This window comes from Halichoerus grypus, chromosome 5 (assembly GCF_964656455.1).
Source record: "Halichoerus grypus chromosome 5, mHalGry1.hap1.1, whole genome shotgun sequence".
Lineage (NCBI taxonomy): Eukaryota > Metazoa > Chordata > Mammalia > Carnivora > Phocidae > Halichoerus > Halichoerus grypus.
Window position 1 is genome coordinate 16,688,567 of NC_135716.1, and position 17,026 is coordinate 16,705,592.

Consider the following 17,026-nt stretch of genomic DNA (forward strand, 5'->3'; position numbering starts at 1 on the left):
AATGTGTTAATTGACTGTTTATGTGATCAGTAAGGCTTCTGGTCAATAGTAGACTATTACTTAAGTCCTTAGGTTTTTGGAGACTCACAAGTTATACATGAATTTTCTACTGCAAGGGGAATTGGTACCCCTAACCCCTGTACTATTCAAGGGTCAATGGTGTGCGTGTGTGTGTGTGTGTGTGTGTATGTGTGTGTATGCATATATATAATATATATATATCATACAGTCAGTAAAGGAAGAGGCATTATTTGAATCCAGGCTGAAGAATCTAATTCAGGGTTTGCTGTTTAAGTAGTCTTTCTCATTCCCACACCTTCAATACCCAGATCATCTTTCCAATCCGGTCTCCATGGACATTCTAAAGGATATTCTAAAAAGGATATTCTCCTCTTCTTTCTTATTCATTATAGTTTTTGGTACTGATTAAATATCCCACAATGAGCATGTATTACTTTGAGCATAGGGGAAAACAACTTTTTAGAAAGAATGTGATTTAAAGATGTTAATAGTCAGAAGTTTAAAGAGGCAACTACCCATCATGGTCCCCGTTAGGACTTTTTTCTTGAGATTGACAAGGTTATGGGTGAGCTTGATTTTGTAGCAATTTGGGCCTATATTTTAATCTCTCCCACTCAGTTTTAAGTACTTGGAGGCCAAGGAACAGACCATACTTTGTTTTTTTTGAGATTGTTCAGTTTTATTGAGGTATAAATTCACATACCATACAATTCACCCATTTAAAGTGTACAATTCAATGTTTTTTAATATATTCACAGGTATGTGAAAGCATCATCGCAGTCAATTTCAAACATTTTCATCACCTCCAAAGGAAACCTCCTACTCTATTAGCTATTACCCCCCTACCCACTGCATCCCCACACACTACTTTCTGTCTCTATAGATTTCCCTATTCTGCACTTTCATAGGAATGGAATAACATAATACGTGGTCTTCTGTGACTGGCTTCTTTCACTTAGCATGATGCTTCAAGGTTCACTCAAATTGTGGCATGTATCAGTACTTCATTCTTTTCTGGCCAAATAATACTCTGTTGTATGGATATACCACATTTGTTCATCCATTTGTCCATTGATGGGCATTCAGGAAATTTCCACCTTTTAGCCATTATGAATGATGCGGCAATGAACATTCATGTGCAAGTTTTGTGTGGACATTTGTTTTCATTTCTCTGGAATATATACCTAGGAGTGAAATTAAGGCCATACTCGTTCCTCTTTCTGCTACAATGCCTAGCACCATGCTTCATGCAATGTGAGGCCTCCGTGAATATTTGTCAAGTGAGTGAGAAGAACACAATTCTCCACAAGACTTTAAAGTGAAAGGGTCCATCTAGGTTCCACCAAAACCTCTGACCATGGCCCTAGCTTCCTGAGAATTGACTAAAATCAACCTCCATCTTCTTTCTTGTTCACTCTTGGCCTCGTTTCTTTCTCCTGCTCTTTAGGAACTGATGAAGCAGCCATCATTGAGATGTTATCAAGCAGGACATCGGATGAGAGGCAACAAATCAAGCAAAAGTACAAGGCATTGTATGGCAAGGTGATCCGAAGGGTCCTCAAAGCAGGCATACAGCCCTTGGCCTAGGCGTTCTCTGCTTTCTCTATACTCCCAAGGCAGCGGAGAAGATCTTTAAAGCTTTACTGAGTTAGCTCAAGAGAAAACAAGATGAAACTACTCTTTACAATTTTAATTGATTACAGAGAAACTGAAATTGCCTTGTTAACTCAATAGCCTACAAAATCAATATTCCTTAACTCCTTTTGAAAATTGACTTCCTTTTTCTATTAATCCCTCTGTCATTTTTCCACTCATTTGGACCAAGTCTACATATTAACATACAGATAGGCCAGTGACTTGAGAACCAGTTTTCACAGGTGGGTCTTTCTTCATACAAGAATTCTTCATCTATTCACTGGCCCTCAAGAATGATACACTCTTCATAAGTGATTGTGATAGAAAACTACAAAAACAAAAACAAGCAAACAAAACACAAACCTCCATTTCATTAAGCATGAACACTTGGTTTTCTTTCTTTAGATGTGTCTTTTCTTTCCTTCTTTTTGTTGTTGCTGATGGTGTTATGTATAGAAATCTTTAAGTATGCATTAGGCTTTCTATTTTCTTTATTAATATATGATGAACACAATTTAACCTTTTCTTAATGTCATGAGAATTATTAGCATGCAAAATGAATATTAATCGTTATGCTGTATTCGAATCCATATTTATAAAACTTTTACAGTTTCAATCCCTCTATGTAAAAATAGATATAGAGATGGGCAGATCTTACTTATTTGATACTGGGCAGGCAAAAATCTCTTTAGGCCCTGGTGTCCTCACACACAGAATGAAAATGGTAATTTACCTCCCTTCCCAGGTTGCTGAGAGAATCAAGCAGGCTAACGACAGCACCTATCAGTAAAGGGAAGCTATCCTAGGTTTGACAGTTTCCATTTTACAGAGAGGAAACCTGGAGCTCCTCTCTGTACATGACTCATGCAAAATCACACACTTAGTAAGAAAAAGAACCGACACTCCAATCCCAGTCTTTTGACTCCAGGGCCAGCATCCACTCCTGAAGAACCCATTGCCATGAGAGGAGCTATTTCTTTTCACACTACAAGGCCCAGATGGCTGTGCTTTTAGTTTCCCTGCATCTCTCCTCACAGTCAGGCTTGTCAGTGTCATTCCTTGATGACATTGATGAAAGTAAGTGGAGTCTTCAGTTCACCTGCATGGAACTGAGTTGAATGACATTGACCTTTCATCCTTGTCAGTGTGCCTAACTGTAGCAGCCCCTCAAGAGCTACGTCTGCCCCCACCCTACCCATGTGGAAAGTCAGATCAGGCTTCTTAAGCCTGAGGGTAAAGCAGAGTAAAGAGACTTGGGGGCTCTGCTAAAGGTCAACTGGGCATTTCTAGCACCAACCTTTGCAACACCAGCATGTGCCCATCCTTTGCTTACACACCAGTTCACAGCTGTTTCAGACAGCCAGGACTGCCAAGGAGACCTTGGCAAGGGACAAATCTAGGTCCCCATGTCAACCAAGCTCCAGAGAAAACATGCACCCCAAGGTGACACAGCTAGTGAGCAGGAAAACCAGAATCAGAGCTGAGATCTCCTGAGCTGGCTTCTGTGTCCAAACAGAATGTAAGCACACAGGGATGTGTTTTCTTGCTTGTGGCCTGGAAGAGTAGGCAGCTGGGAGTTCTCTTCCCTACAGTTCTATACAGTGCCCATCCGACCTGAAAAGACATGTCCAATCTTTGGGTGGATCCACACTGTGGGGCACTGACCGCCGGCCTGCCTTCACTGGATGCAGCATTCGATGGAGAAGCTACCTTAAGACGGAGGCAATAATAGCACGGCCCCGTCATGAGACTGCAGATCCCCCCTCGGGGGCAAAATCTTCCAGGTTTTTCTCCCAGGCTCAGAGCTCAGAGGTTCATGTGAGAAAGAGTTGATTAGCCCATTCTTCAAAAGTTCCTTTCAGTATGGAATGATAATACTCACTTACTGAACATTTAAAGTGTGCCAGGCACTGTGCTTGGGCTTTACACGGATTGTCTCTGCTATTTCTCCCAAAAACCCTAAGAGGGGAGTCTTATTATCTCCCCAGTTTTCAGAGCAGGGAACTGACAGTTGGTGAAAGTACATTTCCAAGGTCACACAGCTGCTGTGACCGTGTGGTTAGCCCTATTGCCACGTCGCCGAGGGGCCAGAGCCACTCTGTGCTGTGATTTGGGTTCCTAAGATGCTTGCTGCTGCAGGGCTCCCCCCGTCCGGTCTGACCCACAGGGGGCCATCTGGACATGAAGGTCCTGCTTGGAGGTCCTTCACTGAAGTTGGGGACATTGGCGACTCTAGTTAGACTGAACACCAATTCTTGTCCCTTTCATCATTAACCCGTCGTGTCAGAGAGACACAGGTAGGAGCAGGCAGTTTACCTATAATAAGAGGCACTTGCCAGAAAACATCCATGATGATGGACACTTGCTAAAAACAAGTGCCAGTGGGCATTTCCCATATTCATTTCTTCTCCCTACCTGAGTGCTTTCCCATGTGTCTCCCTTTCCAGACTGAACAAGTTAACCAAAGCGATTGCACATCTGGTGTACCCAGGATGGTCCCCATTTTTCCTGTTTTGCCCTGCAATGATGTGCTACTTTATTATTGCCCCTTTCACTCTCAAACCCATTCCCATTCGCATTTGGATGACAAATGATCTGATCCCCCTAGAGACAACAAACCTATAGTTCAGTCCTTTCTAGTCAAGCAGGTGTTTGGGAGTGAGTCCTTCATTTTTCTGAGGTCAGTAAATGGGAATAATGCCAATCTTTCTCCTGCCACGGCTGTTCTGAAGATCAGTGAGAAGGCTCTCTGAACCCTAAAATGTCCGGCAAATGCTGGTTGCTACTATAATTCATCTTTGGAGGTCTTTAGCCGTGAGCAAGGGACCTTCTCTGCCCCTCTGCCAGTCTAGGGAGAAGATGGATAGGAAGTCTCTGGCTAGGAAGGTGACTACCACCAGTGTCCTCCAGAGCAGGTCACTCAGGCCAGTAGAGCTCTGTCCCCTCACCCCCGCCCCCAGTTGTCCATGGCAGTTTTCCTGTTGACCCCAAGGCCATGCAGTGGGGAGAGCAACACTTGTCCCTCTGCTTTGGGCCATTCCCCAAGCAAGAGTCAGGGCTCTCGCTATCTTCCTACAGGACCTGGAGGAGGTGTTCAAGAGTGAACTGAGTGGGAACTTTGAGAAGACAGCCTTGGCCCTCCTGGACCGCCCCAGCGAGTACGATGCCCGGCAGCTGCAGAAGGCCATGAAAGGTCTGGGCACAGATGAGGCCGTGCTCATCCAGGTCCTGTGCACAAGAACCAATAAGGTTAGTTCCAGCCAAACCCCCGCCCCAGCCCCTGAGGGAGCATCCATCCATATGCCCGTCAGAGACGGCTGCAGCAACCAGAAGGAAAACTGTTCCCCACATTCCACTTGGGGGGTGAGCAAGCGTCTGGAGAGAAACATGTCTGCTTGCCCTGTGCAGGAGAGATCCCTCTCCCAGTCTTCTGGCTGTCAATTCTGGTGTTGCTGCCCTTGGCTTGACAGAACAGATCCTTCCCGAACAGCTGTGTCAACGCAGCTTTTGTTTTTCTAAAAGGAATGCACACTTTTATATGCAGGAGGCAAGACTCTACTTTCCTCTTCCCAGCCTGACTTTGCAGGTCTTCTGCACGAATAAGGCAATGCGTGGTCTACGCATGTTTGTGCAGCTGCCTTGTCTGCGGCTGTCCTCTGGCATAGAGTACAGGAAGGGCTGCAAAGAGGCATGAAGGCGGGTGGTGCAGATGGGGATCCCAAGGACACCCCTCCCGGCTGCCGGCGCCTTCCTGGAGGTTCCCCTCTGCTTCTCAGCAGACCTCTCCCCTTGTCCCTTGGGCACACGCTGCCTGATTTCAGGAGCTGAAAAGAGCCTCTGTTAAGACTTTAGTAGGAGCCCATTCGTCTTTGGTTCCAGAGTCTCGAGGCCCAAGGAATTCATCAAGAGTAGAGGGGGTCCACAAAGCATTATTCAGAGACCCCTTCCCTCTCCCACAACCACTCGTCATGTAGAATGGGCAAGTCCAGCAAGGAAAGTGCCAGAAAGTCCCAACATTCTTGAAGCCTCCAGGTAGGAAACAGAAGCAATGTTTGGAGCAGACAGCAAGGAAAACCTCGACAGGGCTCTGATGCCAAACTGCTGTTTTCAAAGCCTCGAGTGCGGACGACCCTGGGTTGTTCCTGCTCGGCCTGTGCCATCCGGCGTATTTCCCCAAGTGCTGCCATGCTCCAGGCTAAGCCTAAACCCCACAGCCCCTTTCCTAAGCATCCCCGGGCTTCTCTGCTTTCCCCGAGAGAATAAAAACCCTCCATTTCAAGGAGTTTCCATTCAGGACTGGGCCGTAGGGAAGGGTCAGCAAAGGAGGTTGGTATCGGTTTGTCCAGCAGGGATACAGCGTTCCCGACACAACACCCCCACCTTCCAGAAACACGGCAGTCCCACCCAGGAGGCGTCCGATATGGGGGCAGACGGCGGCCAGCCTTGGCAAGAAGGTTCTGGTCATTATTTTTCTCTTACGGTTCCTCCTCAGTCTAGTTTCCTTCAAGTCCTGCTCTCAGACAACAAACAAGCTCTTTTCTTCCCCCCAATCAAATAGATCTGACCGTAGAGAGAAGAAAATTAGGAAGAGAGCAGCCCTCAGGTTCAGGCAGATCCTGGCGGTGGGCTGAAAGGAGGAGAGCGGAAGGAGCTGCATGGCCTCACGTGGGCAGCCCCCACCGCTCCCACGTCCCCCCACACCCCTCCCCCAGGCTCTTCACCTTCTCCTGCCCCCCCCCCCCCCCCCCCCGCCCACTGACTCTCTTAAACAGCTTGACGCTCTGGGGAAACGCCTGCTCTCAGACGCTGCTGGCTTAAATGTAAACTGAGGCAGGTCCTGAGGGGGCCACTCAGCGCGAGTTATCGAAATACAAAGCCCTTCTTCCCACTACACACCCTAGAGAGAAGCCCGCACTCCCGCACACAGCATACTCTTTACTGAATGAAGCCTGTTTCGAGTAGAGAAAAATTGGGAACAACCTAAATGTCCATCCATCGGGAGGCTGGCTGAATACACGGTGGCTTACTGTGGGATGGAACATTTTGAATCCCCTTAAAAAACACTAAGTGACAAGGTATACACAGAGCTGGATCTCCAAGGCGTCCTAGTGAGTAAAAAATAAGTCAAAGAACAACGTATACAGTATTCCACTTTTCTAACAGTTGTTTTCTAATTGTCATAAGAAACAATTCTATATATTTTCAGTAGCACGTCTGTTTGTATACAAAGGCGAAGACGAATATTTGGGCAGATACTTACTGAACTTGCGGCACGGGCCACCTGAGTGGGGATGGGGACGTGGGGTGGCGTGAGGCGGTAGTCAGATGTTAGCTTGGCACTAGTAGTTTTGCTTTTAACTAAGGACAATGTCTGCGCGTGTTACTTGGGTGGCTCGGAATATTTGCACGGAGGGGCTTTCTCACACCTCCAGGGACCCACTCCAGGCCCAGGCCCCAAGCCTGAGGGTGGCCCTGTCTGGGGGAAGGTACGGAGCCATCCTGTGTCCAGAGACAGGCTCCTGCCGCTTCCCTCTGTGTGGCTCCTACTGATCAACCCCACCTGGGAATAATGGTTTTTCTTTTTATCACCCTTCCTAGGAGATCATTGCCATTAAGGAAGCCTACCAAAGGTGTAAGTGACTTTTTGTTCTGACTTGGGGTAAAGAATGTTCCTTTTCGGGGCACCTGGGTGGCTCAGTCGTTGGGCGTCTGCCTTCAGCTCAGGTCATGATGCCAGGGTCCTGGGATCAAGCCCCACATCAGGCTCCCTGCTCAGTGGGGAGCCTGCTTCTCCCTCTCCCTCTGCTGCTCCCCCTGCTTGTGCTCGCTGTCCCTCCCTCTCTCTCTCTCTCTCTCAAATAATAAATAAATACTCTAAAAAATTTATAAAAAATTTTAAAGAATGTTCCTTTCAAAATACCTCTGGGAGATGAAATCATCTGCTTTCTCCCCCCACCCCTTTTTCTCCTTCAAAAGTATTTGACAGGAGCCTTGAATCAGATGTCAAAGCTGATACCAGTGGAAACCTAAAAAAAATCCTGGTGTCCCTGCTACAGGTAAGATCAGCCCCACCAAGGGGAACATCTCTTTTGATCAACTCAACTAATTATAGACCTTAATTACATCTGTAAAACCTCCTTTGTATCTTAACATAACACAGTCATGGGAGTGACAGCTTATGTTCACAGGTCTTAACCCCACTCAAGGGAAGGGGATCGTACAAGGGCTAGGGCTGCTCGGGGCCATCCTAGAACTCTGCCTGCCACAAAGGGCTTAGGCTAGACTTCCAGAACCTTCCAGGACCAAGTCTCAGACTTCTTCAATACCGGGAAGCTCCGAGAGGTGAAATGTGGTATTTTGAAAGGAAGACTATTAGCTTTCCAACGGAGTCACTCTAGGGGACATCACGGGGTTGCTCTCAGCCTGCTTCGAGGTCCCTGGGGTTTGTGAGTGACCCTGGTTTGCACAAGAAAGAAGGCCCAAGTGCTGTCTCAGAAGCTACTCTGTTTCTTAGTTGTGCCCTAAAGATGGCAGCAAAGAGCAGCCCCTCTGAGATCAGCCCCAGCTTTCCAGGACTTTCTCTTTTTGTTTTCTGTGGTCAAGCAGGAGCTCCAGTTAATAACAATGTGTCAATTTTTCAAGGCTAATCGTGATGAAGGAGAGGACGTGGACAAAGATCTAGCTGGTCAGGATGCCAAAGATCTGTATGATGTAAGTGTGCGGACGTGCCAGTCTCAGCAAATTCTTTTTCTCTCTTTAAATTTATTAGCGTTACTGGGGAAGAATGAAGGGGGGGAAATCGGAGGGGGAGAAGAACCATGAGAGACGATGGACTCTGAAAAACAAACTGAGGGTTCTAGAGGGGAGGGGGGTGGGAGGATGGGTTAGCCTGGTGATGGGTATTGAGGAGGGCACGTTCTGCATGGAGCACTGGGTGTTATGCACAAACAATGAATCATGGAACACTATATCTAAAACTAATGATGTAATGTATGGGGATTAACATAACAATAAAAAAATTTAAAAAAAAAATTTATTAGCGTTACTTCCAACAAACGTTTCTTTATTTCATGACAATGGGAGTTACTTGAGAAATAAGTATGATCTTTAGAATATTTCTTCATATATGTGGTCCTCGTGAACCTCTGAGAATTGTTCCTACTGTTACACTCTAGAGTTGACCACTTCAGATCCATTTTGGAACAAGGGAGGGCATAAATAATACAAATAAATATGGGAAGTTTACTCGCGGGTGGAAGCTTAAAGTGCTCAGTGGATCAATTTGACTTCTATTCAGTGCATATTTTATAATTTCCTGCCAGTGAGGCCTGGTCACAGAACAGAATATTCAGTCTTTCTGCAAAAGGTTTTTTTTTTTGAAATGTTTGCATTTGGCCCGCAAGGCAGGGGAAGGCCGCTGGGGCACGGACGAGCTCGCCTTCAATGAAGTCCTGGCCAAGAGAAGCCACAAGCAATTACGTGCCACCTTTCAAGCCTACCAAATTGTAAGTAAACCAGTACTAGGGTAACAGAGGTCACGCTAAAACTGTGTATTTCCAAAAGTAGTCAAGATCAGGGATCGGGAACTACAGGGGTCTTTGACAACAGTTGTGCTTAATCAGAAGTGACTTGGCTTCTCCCCCACCTCAAGGGATGTTCGATAACGTCTGGAAACATTTGGGGTTGTCACTTGGGTGTTGGGGAGGCCGTGCTAATAGCACCTAGTAGATTGAGGCCAGGGATGATGCTAAACATCCTACAATGCACCACAACAAAGAATTATCCAACCCCAAATGCAGTGCCAAGGTTGGGAAACCCTGCTTTCCAACCGAGCCTAGGAAAGCAGAGGAGAGCCAAGTTGAGGAGCAAAGCCCTAGAGTCAGCGTCCACGTTCAAATCCTGGTCCTATCACTGGCAGGTGACCCAACCTCTCTGTCCTCATTTGTAAAACAGGGACCATAATCCTTATCATCACACCCTCCCAGGGTTCTTTCAAGAGTTAAACAAGATACATGTACGAGGCTCGGAATAGTACCTGGCATGTGGTAAGCACACAAAGGTTCTCTCCCGTTATTATTCCAATTTACAGCTGGGCTAACAACGTGCCTACCACTCCCACGACAGATGTCATCTACCTCAGAGATAGACTCCTGCAAAGACGCGTATAAATTACGTTTCTACAATTATTTTTTATCTAATGATAATTTTAAGCCAAGAAGATGAGGCCGTTATTTCAAGGCATTTAGTGGTGAGCCCCGCCCTGAAAATCAGTCTTTAATCGCAAGAAACCTTTTGGAGAGTATCCGATATTTTGTCTCCCATTGTTTATTTGTAAAGTGCTTTTAACTAGTCAAAGCACTTCTGTGCCCTGTATCTCATTTCAGTGCCCCAACACTACAGTAACGATAATGTAGGCCGAGGAGCTGCTGTTACCTAGGACTGCTGGACAAGGCAGTCTGCTCCGAGTAAGACGCCGTCTGTAACTTATCAGGACCACACAGCAAGCCGGTAGGGAGAGTGGATGAGAACTGCAAGATTCCCCAGCCCGAGCCTCTCCCTCGGCTGGAGCTGGCCTCTCCTCGCTCGAAATAGTGTTTCCTCTGTATTGCCGGCAGATGAAAAGACAATAAAGCTTAGGAATTTTATCATTACTGTATATAAGCCTTGAGGGCCCTCTGCTTTCAAATCGTGCCCAGAGTCATGATCAAAGCCAGCGGACCCTGCACTCCCTTGGCCTCTGCTCCTAGAGCTGTGTAGACTCTGAGCTGGAAGACTGCTCCATGACCTACACCCTCTTCCCACATGGCTGGGGCCATGGCTGGAGTTTCAGGGGATGGCTGCCGTTGGTGATCACTATGGAAACACACATACACGTGAGCGTGTGTGTGTGTGTGTGTGTGTGTGTGTGTACCGGCCACCTGCAAGGATACTCTCCAGGCCAATTGTTCCCCAAAATTAATCCCCAAACAGCAGCATCAGTATCACTTGAGAACATGTTAAAAATGAAAATTCTCTTATTTAAAGAGAGAGAGAGAGAGAGAATTCTCAGCCCCCACCCTCGACCTACTGAATCAGATTCTCTGGAGTTTGGGTCCTACAATGTATGTTTCAACAAGTCTTCCAGGTGATTCTGGTGCATGTTAAAATTTAAAAGGTCTGCACTAGACTACTAGCCATATGACCTTGGGCAAGTTATTAAGGATTCTGCGCCTCAGTTTCCCCAACTGTAAAACAGGGATAACAATGGTACCTGCTTCATAGGGTTAGTAATTAATTAATGAGTTAATAGAAGTAAAGGGCTTAGTACCTGGCACGCAGCAGGTGCTCAGTAAACACTAACGACTGTCAGTTGTCTCCCTATGTGAACCAGCAGTGTCCAATAAAGCTCAAATGGACAATAAGATAATTTATTGATTTAATGATTCTTTACATGAAACTAGCTCTAAAATACTACCTGTTCATCATTCCAAAAGCTTTCCCCGAACATCATTCGTCTTGATCTTTATCAGTGATTTTTGTGAGTTTACCCTGATCTTAAGACCCTGGTTCCTAAGTTTTCACATGGGTCTCTGGCTAAAAGCAATAAACTGCTAGCATGAGATCACAGGAGTATATTATGTGGCATAGGTTGTCCTGGCATAGAGTTGAATTTTTATTTGGGCATGAAAACTTAGGGTTTTGCCCTTTATTTGCCCTCTAAGCCTGAGCCTTATCTACTGACGCTCTCAGAAATCCCTGCCAAGCAATAGAACTTTCCCCTCTCTGCTACACCACACAAGAACATCACAGTCCCAAAGTTGACCAAACATGAAAGGCTCGTATAGTTATAAAGCTGAAGTAATGGGCACCTGGGTGGCTCAGTCGATTGAGCATCTGCCTTTGGCCCAGGTCATGATCACGGGGTCCTGGGATCAAATCCCACATCATCGGTCTCCCTGCTCAGCGGAGAGCCTGCTTCTCCCTCTCCCTCTGCTCCTCCCCGCTGCTTGTGCTCTCTCTCTTTCTCATGCTCTCTCTCAAATAAATAAATAAAATCTTAAAAAAAAAAAAGCTGAAGTGAGTTCCCTACACAGGGCTCAATACAAATTGTAGGCACACATACCCAAAGCCTAGGCACACTGTGTCCCCACCACACCTGTCCCCTCACCTTTATGTCTTCCTAAGCTTGTTCCAGAGCCCTTAGCCTTGTAACCACTGAGGCCAAAGCCAGAGGGCACAGGGTTCTGCTGTGGGAATCCTGTCTCTTTGGGTGAATCGGTTTTAAAAGAAAGAAATGTCTCCCCTATTCTTCTAGTAATCTCCCTAGAGGCAGCACTACCCGGTAACTAGAGGCTGGAATCCACCCCGGCGATGGGTTTTGTACTAAGATCAGAAAACCTGATCTGTCTAAAGAGCCCCCTAAGAATTAAGTGTTCCAGTAACTGCAGTGAAAAGCCTACCATTTGCAAAGGAGATTCACAATAGCTTGGGCCAGTCCATTGTTTTCCGTTTGTGTTCCTGAAGGTGCCTTGGTAGCTCCCAGGAGGGGGATGTGGGCAGGAGAGAGGTAGAGAAGAGGGGGCAATGTGAACAATGCCCCCTGGAGTTGTGTGACGAGAAGACTGGGAGAAAGCAGAAACCCGGCAATACAGCCTAAGGTCGGGGTACTGAAGCCCTCTCCCACCTCCCCGGAACAGCTGTTTTCCTGCCTTGATCTGTTGTACGAATGAGATTCAACAGAAAATCTAATGCACTATTCTGGCCCAGCATTAACAATAGAAACAGAAAGCAGTTTAACGTGAGGATTATTTTTTTAGTAAACGCAGACCTGTGTGAACAAGATGTCCTCTTGAAATGCAATCTCAGTCTACAGAACAAGAACCCCGTTCGTGGGAAAGTGAGGCCAGTCCCTTTCGAAATACCAGCTCCCGCAGCAAACCCAAGAGAGGCTGGGAACAGCTAAGGAAGGGACAGGACTGAAAGCCCCCCAGCCAATTCCCATCGTCTAGGTCCATTACCCACACCAGACTTCTAGATGTCAAACCATGACAAGGAGATCAAGCACCAGGGCCTCATTAAATCTCAACCCTCCTCCCCTCCCCCACGCTATTGTGCTTGCATTGCAAAGACTATTTTGTCCACTTACGTTTTCGGGAATAAACTACATGCACTCCACTGGTGTGTCCCCAAAGGCCCCAATTATTTATGGAACCACAATTGTGTCATACCCTCAAAAAACAATTTCTAAGAAAGAAGTTTCAGTATTCTTAATGCTTAACTGCATTTCCCCAAACCCAACAAAGAGCCCTCTTTGCTCTTTATTTGCCTGCCCTGAGTTTGGCCCAGGTGGTCCTTGCATGAAACATAGTCACCATCTACTCTGAACTTCAGCTTCTGCAAATATTTGGAAAGAAACCTAACGTGGAATGCTGTGCAGAGTGATATGTGAGCCGGTGGTGAACATAGGATCATTTGGAATCACCCTCGAGTGAAGGAAAGTGACATTTTGACGTGGTCAGCCCCTGGCTCCCAGCCCATGCAGCCCCACTCTATCAGAAACGTTAGACCAAATCCTTAGCATGAACTTCACAGCCTCTACTTCTTATTTCACCCAAACTGTGGGTGGCTGAGTCCCCAGTCCCAGGACACGGGGGATGAGAACTGTACGGGTAAGATGATTACCACCACAGCCTCCTAGAAAATTGGAAGCAAAAAGAATTTTAAGAATACTTTGGAAACTAAATTATTATATAGATGTAAAGAATTATTGTTACAGTAAAGATTCATTGTTCTCCCACTCCCAATTTTACAGATGAGCATACCAGGCCAAGGGAGTGGTCCTCACTGGGGTCAGATCTGACCCCCTAGAGGTCAAAAGTCATCAGCCATGAGAGACCCCACTCAAAGGGGGGCCATCATCCCCAGTCATGTAAGGCATGGGGCAGGATAGGCTCCTTAAAGCCACATGACCAAATCTGGAAGAATTCCGTGCTTTTTGTAGAGAAATGACCCCAAGAGTACCAAAGCCAAAAGCAAAGCCTGGAATAACGGCTGGCCTTCGGTTTATCTCTCCAGCTCATCGACAAAGACATTGAAGAGGCCATTGAAGCAGAAACGTCAGGAGATCTGCAGAAGGCCTACTTAACTCTCGGTAAAGTAGACCGCGGAGAGTCCCTGCCTTAGGTCGGGCTCCCTGCAACCACACTTGGAGTCAGAGGTTGGTGTGTGGGAAGATGTTAGGGAGTAATTTGGGAACCACACCTCGAAGCAGCGTTGGGTAAGGGAGAGAGTGAGCGTGATGCAGCTGCAGTGGGAGATTTGCTGGTCCCCCACGGAGCCCTGGAGCCGGGAGGCCAGGGGGCCAGGTCTTTGCACCCCACAGCAAGCAACAAGTGGACACCGGCTGTACCCTGGGAGTATTTGCAACCCTGGGGAAGGCAGCTCCTTGGGGGGGGGGCATTCCTGGGGAGGGACTCAGCTGTGAGCAGCCAGGAGGCGACAGTTGGAATGAGTGCCTTGGTCCTGAAGAGGGCATCTGGGGGATGCACCTTGGCATCCATGACAGTTGCATTAAGATGGTGGGTCCACAAGAGCATCTGTCAACAGCCTGGGACCATTGTCTAGTCTCAGGGAGCACGATGTGGTTCAGCTAGGTTTCCAATCCATGAACAGGTTTTTGCACATGCCTGATGGCTCGAGGGTGTTCTTTTCCATTTGGTTCCCTTCAACATTTAGAATGAATGAGGTCCCTTCAGCAAGAGTGGGGAGGGAGATCAGATCTTTCCTGTGCCAAGCAAACACCACAACCTTCTCTCCAGGTGTTGCCCATAGGCAGGAAATAGCAGAAAGATGGGCATGGCGCTGTGTCTGGCAGCCTCCTTTTTCCTTTCTGCAAGGCCTGGAATGAAGGTATTGTCCATTGTCCACGCTCCTATGGCGAGGAGTCGAGGGCACCGTCCCAAATAGCACAAGAAATGGAAAGACAGATCCCCAGCAGAGGAAGAATTGAAAAAGCAGCCCTGGAAGTTAAAAAATGTGCTCTATCTGCCAAACTTTTGTTTTTTTGTGGGGCTTTAAAAAAATTTTTTTGAACAATGTCAGCAATTGATTTTTTTTAATCCATCCTCATTTTGCATTCAAATTAGCAGGACCTCTGATGTACAGAGGCCTAAACATGCCTAGTGTCACTTCTGACCCACACTGGACCCACATGGATGACTGTCCTTAGGGCTTCAGATGAGCCTCTTAAGTGGATGGCGAGGTCCACTCACGGCCTGACTCAGAGGCTCCAAATCCTTTCTGTGCTTGAACCAGAGTTCAGTCAGAAGATTATATTAATCTTCATTAATATTAATTATTAATGGCAATAAACCACTATCAAAATTATTAATAATAATAAAGCCATTCCATTCTTTAACATTTAGTTAGCACCTAACCCAGGCTGGGGGTCATGTTAGGTGTGGCGATCAGAGGTAAATAGGTCCAGTTCCTGCTCTTAAGAAGCTTAAAGTCCATGGTGGATACTCACAAACCAACAGATTAGGTTACAGTAAAGATAAAAACAAAAACAACCAGTGTGAAGAGGGCACAGGGGAAGGAAAGGCCACATCCCTGGAGATGGGGACAATGAAATGCAGGACTTCGGTGCACTCCAGTGGTAGAAAACTTAGAAGTGATTAAAGACGACCTCAAGTATAAAGCACACAAATTGTAGAATATGACTTCACAGTTCTCTTTTCTAGACACTCCCCACCCTCTTCATACCTGGCTCATAAAGATGCCAGTTTATGGCTAAATTTGAGACCCAATGACTCCCACCTCTTGCAGCCTCTGGGGCAACACTCCTCCAGTGGGCCCCACGGACCACCTGCTTCAGAATCTTCTATGGGGAGGTGCGGGAAAATACAGTTTCCTGGGCCCCATTCCAGGTTACCTATTAGAATCTCCAAGAATGGGGCCCAGAAGCCACACTTCTACAAGCTCCCCCAAGGGACTGTCTTCTCCTCGCAATGGCTGGCTAGCCTGCCTTCTACATGGCACGGCTCTAGCCCCACGTTCTCCCTGCCTAGCCCCATCCACACTCCTGAGTGATTCCTGCTGCTGCCAACAACAGACGTTGTTCACCAGGCGTCCACGGTATACAATAGAAACGTTGAGGATTCTCTTCCCAGAACATCAGGAAGAAGAAATGTCAGGGTAGAAGACACCTATGAAGGGTTGGAACACCCTGACGTTAGGCAGACAATCGATGAGCATCAATGAGTCCTGCACCGGGGAAGGTCTTAAGTGAGGCTCAAGTATGCTACTCCCCAGATTGACAGGTTCTCCCCACAACTGCCCCCAATCCAACAGCTTTTGGATTGTTTCCAGGATGAGGAGGTCAGACACCTGAAGTTGGGCTTTTCTTTTCCACTGAAACTCTGGCGGATTCCACACGGCCTATAAAAGAAAGAAACAGACCCCCTCCTCCCCCAACCTAGGCACTGCTTCCCTAACCCTGTTCCTCTCCAGTGCTCATAAGCATCAGTCATAGAGGCAATTACCTAGACAACAAGAGTTCCCATTACAGGACATATTAAAGATGCACATTTCACACTTATGCTCAATGGTTACTTGTTATTAATCACTAACATCAAAAATGTGAGGTGTTCTAGGTAAATGTCAACGCCTAAAGAGTATTTGGTTCATTCCCCCAAAATGTTTGTCACGATGGGCCACCTGGGAAGTGGGGAGAGGAGCAATGATTTCTCCCCAGGAGTAGACCAGCACTCTCCAGCCTGATGGGTGAATCAAAACTATTCTTCACGAATCTGTGCATTAGATCAAAGCTGGCAGGCACGGAGGGGGGCAGAAAAGAGCAACGAGCAGGAACACAGGAAGGTGGTCCGTAGACAGCATTAAACATTCCATCCGCCGCATCCCAGATGGAGAATCAAGAAGAATGTGGGGCACTTAGAAAAGATTCCGAGATGAGACTCACAAAGCAAACCCAGCGAGGAAAAACAAAGGACGGGGAGGTGGTTTAGCACAGGAAAGTAGGCCACGGTCCAGGGGAGTGAGTCTTCAAGATTAGGAAGTTTTATTATAGCAGCATCGTCAGCCAACCCGTGTTTCCCCTCTGAGCCCAGCGCCAGCATGAGAGATTTCATTTAGATAAGAAAAGTTACTTCTGCTGGTAAGAATCATGAACTCGGCAGGGAAAGCCTTCTTCCTCCTCTGAAGGGTCTTCAGGGACCAGCAGAGGGGCTGCTGAAGGGGTTTTGACTCAGTTCTTGGTTGAGGAGCCCAGATGCCCTGAACCAGGGGAATCTTCCAGATCCCATTAGAGTGTGAGGTCGGCCCCTTTCAAACATGTGTCTCACCATTGAGTCAGCACCAAGGGCAACTAGGT

General features: G+C 47.0%; 1 protein-coding gene across 1 annotated transcript in view; it reads left to right on the top strand.

Moving 5' to 3' along the window:
* The window catches only part of ANXA13 (annexin A13), a 55,449-nt gene that overhangs the window by 34,630 nt on the left and 3,793 nt on the right, over nt 1-17,026 (top strand). The window contains exons 3-9 of the mRNA XM_078072044.1: nt 1,469-1,563; nt 4,735-4,905; nt 7,255-7,288; nt 7,633-7,712; nt 8,299-8,367; nt 9,060-9,161; nt 13,711-13,786. Of these exons, the coding sequence (XP_077928170.1) occupies nt 1,469-1,563; nt 4,735-4,905; nt 7,255-7,288; nt 7,633-7,712; nt 8,299-8,367; nt 9,060-9,161; nt 13,711-13,786 (627 nt within the window). The remainder of the gene's footprint in view (nt 1-1,468; nt 1,564-4,734; nt 4,906-7,254; nt 7,289-7,632; nt 7,713-8,298; nt 8,368-9,059; nt 9,162-13,710; nt 13,787-17,026) is intronic.